This window comes from Sinocyclocheilus rhinocerous, unplaced genomic scaffold (genome assembly GCF_001515625.1).
Source record: "Sinocyclocheilus rhinocerous isolate Xijiao unplaced genomic scaffold, SAMN03320098_v1.1 scaffold36, whole genome shotgun sequence".
NCBI lineage: Eukaryota > Metazoa > Chordata > Actinopteri > Cypriniformes > Cyprinidae > Sinocyclocheilus > Sinocyclocheilus rhinocerous.
Genome location: NW_015664459.1, coordinates 23,850 through 31,312, shown reverse-complemented (window position 1 = coordinate 31,312; position 7,463 = coordinate 23,850). Strand labels below are relative to the sequence as shown.

Below are 7,463 nucleotides of genomic sequence, written 5' to 3'. Positions count from 1 at the left end.
CAACGTCTCAAATCGCGATTTCGATTCGATTTCGATTAATGTCTCTGACATAGTGATAACACTCGTTGCCTTCTCTAGTGCAGCTCAACCAGGTCTCGTCCCATTCGTCGATCTTTGTGATATCACAAATCCCGGAAAATGTGCGTTGTAGTCCAAACGAGTCGTTCGTTGTAGTTTTTGAAAAGTGATTTCTGTTAAATAAAATATCTCCTTTTGAAGTGGACTTTGAGCTTTGTAACTTTGCAGATCTTTTTTATGCTCAAACAGCAACATTACAGACTAACTAAAGTTGAAAAAGTGAAAAAGCATAATAGGACCCCTTTAAAGTTCAGTGCAATCTATATTACAGCTGTCTATGTGAACCATGCAGACTATATTAGAGCACAGAAAAACAAAGGTTTCGCTGAAAAATGCACAATACACAATCTTCCAGCCTAGGGTGAAGTCATTATGTACATTAACACTGATTTGGGACAAATATAATTTAATGGAAAACTGTGTGAATGGTGCTCTGTGGTGTGGCAGGATTTCTGCCGGCTGCATGAACACATCATTGTGCTTTCTCACATCACTAGCTTTATATATGCAACTTTGCTGGCTAACAAATATATTAATGTCTCCAGCTGGATTGTAACAATCATGACGTTATACATTTGGGCTGTGCTTGCATGTGTTTTAGTCACACTGTTTTAACCACTTGTGGTGCTGCTAATGTTAGCATCATCTCAGACTTGACAGCAAACATACTGCTGCCCTTTTTCCACTAATGCACCATCTAGTCAACAAATGAATTACTTTGTAGTCATATGAAAACATGTACTATATAGAATACTGTATACACACCTTTTCTGTTTTAAATCTGCATCTGAAATGTCCTGCTCTGTGCAGCGCACAGTCTCATGTGCCAAAACAAACAGCACAAGGTGTCAGTGATTCAGCCTCTAGAGGCCACTCTCATAATGTATAATGACAGCAGACCCTTCTCTCCTATCAGACCCTAGCCACTCCAGCAAAGTACATAACCCAGAAAAACTATTGGCATGGAGCCGATTTTGCCAATTGCCAACAGCTGATAGTTCCAGCAATCTATTATCGGTGCCGATTAATCTGCAAAACTGATCAAATGGTCGACCTCTATTAAAAACCATGATTGCATCATACATTGGACAGCATTATCAAGCCTGGGATCATTGATTATGTGAGTTTTACTTTGCCATGAACACAGCCCAACAAGAAACCATTTACCTAAATTCATTACTTCAGAGTTATGTGCCCTCTAGAAGCTTGAGTTCTGCAAGTAAACGGCGTATTATTGTGCCATCTAAAAGAGGCACAAAATCACTTTCACAGACTTTTTCATTAACTGTTCCCTCCTGGTGATATACACACACCTTGCTACGTGTACTGCGTTAGGCTAACCGAGACTTGTCATTTGCACTTATATATTGTTGCTCTTTTGTTAGTTTTGACTGCTTTTATTGTCGTCATTTGTAAGTCGCTTTGGATAAAAGCTTCTGCTAAATGACTAAATGTAAATGTAAATGAAACCAATGGAGAAACACCGGTGGAGCTCATGAAAGATAGGACGCTCAAGGGACCACTAGTAAGGCCGTTCCACAGAACTCCTTTGCTTAAAACACGTGGTCTGTTGCATGAAGCTAGCTGAACAATCTCAGAGTTTCAGAGTAGTCTGGCAATTTTGTCTCTAAAATTCTTTGACTGTAAACTGCTTTCATTTGAAGTGAGAGATGGAGGAGTGGCTTTATTGCATCAGATATATGTCACTTTGCTAACAGCTGATTAGTCCAATTTGGGTTTGCGATCTCTAACCCAGAATAAAACCTGCTCTGGAAACCAAAACCGGCTTTGTGCAAAAGGCCTCTGCTCTCTTCTGCATCAAACTAGTTTTCCACTAAGCTAGCGCCAAAGTCGGCGGGTCCAGCTGAAATAATTGGTAAAACGGGGCTAATAAATTACACTGCTTTTGGATTTATAACCTTTGAGGACAGTAAGGAATAGTTCACCCAAAAATGAAAATTATGTTAGTTACTTACCCTCAAGTTGTTATGAACCCTCAAATTGTTTTGCAGTGCATTTTGGGTGAATTGTTCCTGTTTTTTCTAACATTGTTGTTTGATTTTCTCATGAGAGTAAAGGTGTGCTAGGAAACTTAATTAAGTCCAATTAGAATGAGCTTAGAAGTGCTCATCTATTATCCTTTAGGAACTTCTCCTGAGACTTTCAAGTGTCACACAGTGGATGTTCATGCGTCACAAAAAAAACATGTTTTTATTATGTGTGTGTGTGTGTGTGTGTGTGTAGTCTGACAGTACGCTCTGCTAAGGAGGAAAAAAATCTGACGACGATCTCCGAAAATGAAGAGGACGTTGATACCAACCAAATGTAAGTTGTATTATAAATTTAATATCTTAAATGACATGATATTGCAAAGAGGATTCACTTTTAAGAACTTTCCTCTTAGGAATTTTGAATGGGGTCCTGATATGCCTTTTTTATTATTTTAATATGTTTCTTGAATGTTACTTGAATTTTTGAGTTTCTTGATTTATTTATTTTTTTTTCTTCAACCCACATTCTTCCTAGTCGTTGGAATTTTGATTTACTCCAGTGACTGGAGTCTCTTGAATCCATTTACCAAAATGTTTTTTCAGACTCCACTGATTTGTTCAGTGACCATAATACATATTGGTGCCAGTAGGTGGAGACAAATGAATGTTATGTAATAATATATATGATGATTAGTTATATAATGAACGAATCAATATTACCTCGATCACGTCACAACAAAAACAAAACAGGTTGACAATTATATGCTGTAATACCTTTCTAATAACCAAGAGTGACATTTAAGCAGTGGTGGAAAGAGTACTGAAAATTTGTACTTAAGTACAAGTACTGGTACATTGCTGAAATAATACTCAATTACAAGTAAAAGTACTGGTGTCAAAACAGTACTTAAGTAAAAGTACAAAGTACTCCTCTCAAAAACTACTCAGAGTACTAGTTACTAGTTACTTTTTAGCTGGCAATATTTAATAAATTACCAAAAAATATTCATATCAAAGATCTATGTGGATAATAGCTACTTTGAACAAAACCCACTTTTATCTTATTGACAAAGTACGTGAATTAGTGCTCATATGATACAGGAATTTCTAACTTCAATACCTTGAAAAATATCAATATCAAAGTACCCGTGAACCGGAAGTTGCAACTGACTTCAGTGTTGTGATGTATTTCCAAGTGAAATGGAATATTGAATAAAGGGCGGGGTTTTATTGCGGTGCACCTCCACTCCACCTCTTGCTCATAGCAGATTCACGGTTGGATAGGTGTGGTTAAGAATATCTGCTTGTTATGTCTGGCATCACGCTTCACCGCTTCTGGGTCCTAACGCTCTGCCAGACACCCCAAGAAAACACCAAACTGTTCTAATATACATCCACAATGTCATGTAATGCTGAATAATTATAACCCTAACCTTTATCTCCATACTGAAATCCCAGATGGCCTGACAGTGATTCAGCTAAAATATTAGTGTCTGAGACACTGTCAGCACGGAGACTGTAGTATGCACAGTGTAGTAAATTAGCTCTTTTCAGAATTTGAATCTAAAGATTCGGAGTCAACCTGATTAAAACCGATTCAAAATTGATAGTTTACACTTTATCAACTGTTCGTCCAGCGAAACATTAAAGATCAGTATATCTTAACAATTTTGATATTTGTATTATGCCCTGGCCAAGGTCACAATAACTGTTAGGGATGATTTATTAAGCTACGAGCTAGGTAGCAAGATCTGGGCAAAGTTTTAACTTTAAAATATACAACACAAGACAATGATTATAATTAAAGAATTTATTTGCTACTCTAAGGATACATTAACAACCAAAAGCACACAGACACACACACACACATACGCACACACACATACAGTTCAGAGGATGCGAGTTAGCGGAGTTTGACTGAAGTCCCAAAAGTCTAGTATTTGCTCCTAGTTCTTAAATCGCAACCTGAGAGAATCACAAAGCAGAGATTTGCGTAAGATCAATTCAGCACCGGTTTCAGCAGAGACTTCACTCGTACTGCGTCTTGTTAAGACGCTATGGGGAAAAACTCATTTTTCTCCGAATACTGAAACCTTTAAATAACGCAGTGTAACTGCATGGCCATTGGTTCGTGCATTGAATTAAAAAACGAACCAATGGCTCGGCAGCGGAGCTGCACGAGCCTTTGGCGACTAAACCCACCAGAATGGGCGGGGCATCTGGCTATATAATCGGCACTTCACCATAGGATCCTCAGATTTCTTCTCCTTCAGCGGCAACTAAGTTCTTCGCTGATCTACGAGTCTCGAAGCCTCTCACCGTAGAATCGCCTTCGCAGCAGATCAAGCTGAACCAGTGACCCTCTGCTCAGCTGATTCGCCGCAGCTTATCCCCTGCCGCCATCCGGTGAGCCTAAAAGAGCTTATTTCTAAGAGGTAAGTTCTAAAAGAGCAAAATTTCTAGTGACGTTGTTGCAAATGTCGCGCTGCGAGTGTGGCTCGTGCACGGAATCTTGCACGATGCAGAAGGGCAGTGAGTGCGTCGCCTGTCTGGGCAGCCCCCATGCAGAAACTGCACGCTCACTGAGACTGAATGCTCTCGCTGAGAGCATGAGTCTCGCTCTTCTCCACTCGCGGACTGCCTTCATTGAAGACAGTCCCGCTCTCCCGTTTCTCCTCTCTCAGAAAGCCTCGGAGAGAGAAACAGTGGAGTCAGGGAACTAAGCAACCGGGTCTGAGCGATCGCATGCCGGCACTGTACCCGCGTGCTCGCTCTCCCCGCTGCACTTTAATCCAACGCAGAAGGGCAGTGAGTCTTGCTCTTCTCCACTCGCGGACCACCTTTATTGAAGAACTTAGTCGTCTTCCATTTCTCCTCTCTCAGCGAGCCTCGGAGAGAGAAACCGCGAAGTCTGGGAGCTAAGCAACCGGGTCTGAGCGATCTCACGCCGACACAGATCCTGTGTGCTCGCTCTCCCCACTGCGCTTCGATCCGTGTCTGACACATGAAGATCAGCGCCCCTCGTTACTCGAGCGGCTCTATCCTCTTAGGTGGATCGAAGCAGAACGCTGTCACTGACAGCTTCGAATTTGTGTGTGTGTCGCTATGGCTGCGCTCACAGAGACAGGCTGCTTTTACCACGAAAGCAGTCTGTCCCTGTTCATTCGCGGAAGGCGGCCCCGCCTCCCCGCTCTCATGTTTCTCTCCTCCCAGTTACCTCGGAGGAAGCAATGGCGAGCTCGCGGGTTGAGCGATCAGGCTTGAGCAATTTCATGCTGGCACACATCATGCGTGCTTGATCTGCCGGTGTGTGTTACACGTGAGGATCAGCGCCCTTCTTTACACAGAGCGGCTTAATCCTCCTATAGGCAGATCAAAGCAGAACGCTGGCAGCTTCGCATTTGTGTGTGCGTCGCTGAACCCTGCTGAGCCCGCTCTTGTGTTTCTCTCCTCCCAGTTACTCGGAGGAAGAAATGGCGAACTTGCGGTGATGAGCGATCAGCATGAGTGATTTTAACACCGCAAAGCCCCCGCGTGCATCACTCTCCACGCAGCTCTTTGATCCGCCAGTGTGTTTACACGTGAGGATCGGCGCCTCTCATTGTCGAGCAGTGCAATCTGTTTATGAGGATCGGAGCAGAAAGCTGTCACCAATGATTCAATATTGCTGACAACTTCGTATTTGAATGTGCCTCTCACCTGGGCCATGCCCACGTTGAGGCTGCACTCACTGAGACAGATCACTCTCACTACGAGAGTTCATGTCTCGCTCTGCTTTGCTCGCGGCTCGTCTTCAATGAAGGCGGCCCCGCCCCGCCCCTCCCCTCGTCCGCTACGAGTGGATCTGAGAGAATGCGCGCAGCACTTTTGATCTGCCTGAGTGTTTACACATAAAGATCATCAGTACTCCTCTTCTAATGAGTGGTTTGATCTTTTTACGTGCATCACTCTCCACGCAGCTCTTTGATCCGCCAGTGTGTTTACAGTGTGTGTTTGAATGCGCCTCTCGCCTGGGCCACGCCCATGCTGAGGCTGCACTCACTGAGACGGATTCCTCTCACTACGAGAGTTCATGTCTCGCTCTGCTTTGCTCGCGGCTCGTCTTCAATGAAGGCGGCCCCGCCCCGCCCCTCCCCTCGTCCGCTACGAGTGGATCTGAGAGAATGCGCGCAGCACTTTTGATCTGCCTGAGTGTTTACACATAAAGATCATCAGTACTCCTCTTCTAATGAGTGGTTTGATCTTTTTAGGCGGATTAAAAGAGAATGCAGTCACTAATGATTATCACTGACAGCTTCAAATTGGACGCGTCTTGGACCACGCCCACGCTGAGGCAGTGGGCACGGGGGCTGACTGCTCTCGCTATGAGAGCATTAAGTCTAGTGAAGCATTTTTTTAAAGCGTTTTAAAAAGAGAGCAAAATTCCTCTTCTGAGGGTGGGGTCCCTATACGGCGACCAGCCACTCGAATTAATCCAACACCTTGTCACGTGGGCTGAGGCCTGGCAGGCCATCGCCGGAGTGCCAGACTGGGTTTTGGGGATAAAAAACGAGGTTATTCACTGCAATTCGCTCAAAGACCTCCGCGATTCAGCGGTGTGCTTCGCACCTCAGTTTAGAGCAAAGATGCACACGTCCTGTGCTCCGAGGTGATGAATTTGTTGGCAATAGGAGCTGTAGAAACGGTTCCCCCAGCTCAAAGCGAGTCAGGCTTCCACAGCCGCTATTTCCTTGTCCCCAAAAAGGATGGCAATCTAAGGCCCATCCTCGATCTCAGGCACTTGAACCGCGCCTTCATGAAACAGCTGTTCAGGATGATTACATTGAAACAGATCCTCTCGTAAGTGTGCCCAGGGGACTAGTTCTTTTCACTGGATCTGAAAGACACCTACTTTCACATCCAGATAGCCCCCCACCACAGACGATTCTTGAGATTCGCCTTCAAGGGAGTGACATATCAATACACGGTCCTTGACTTTGGACTGTCCCTAGCTCCTCACACTTTTGCATGGATGCGGCAGTTTCCCCGCTGAGACAAATGGGAATCCGCATTTTGAATTACCTCTGACTGGCTCATCTTGGCCCAGTCGGAGGATGAGCTACTATTTCACAGATCCTTCCTCCTCAGCCACTTAGAATGCCTGGGACTCAGGGTCAATTTTGCCAAGAGCACGCTGTCCTCCAGCCAACGGATATCGAAACAGACTAATATTAGCGTAGATGCCATTCTTTTAACGATGTAGCAAGTACATCGGGTGTTCTGGGAAGTGCTCCCGGTTCCGGTTGTCCTAATTAATGCAGCCTAAAAATCCTTTAATGGATTTGAATATTAGAAATGTTTTAGTGTGTTATGTGTAAGCCAGGTTAAAGAGATGGGTCTTTAATCTAGATTAAA

At 43.9% G+C, this 7,463-nt stretch overlaps 1 protein-coding gene across 1 annotated transcript in view; it reads left to right on the top strand.

The window, feature by feature from the left end:
* The window catches only part of LOC107730147 (regulator of G-protein signaling 20-like), a 29,473-nt gene that overhangs the window by 10,121 nt on the left and 11,889 nt on the right, over positions 1–7,463 (top strand). The window contains exon 3 of the mRNA XM_016540881.1: positions 2,323–2,403. Within this exon, the coding sequence (XP_016396367.1) occupies positions 2,323–2,403 (81 nt within the window). The remainder of the gene's footprint in view (positions 1–2,322; positions 2,404–7,463) is intronic.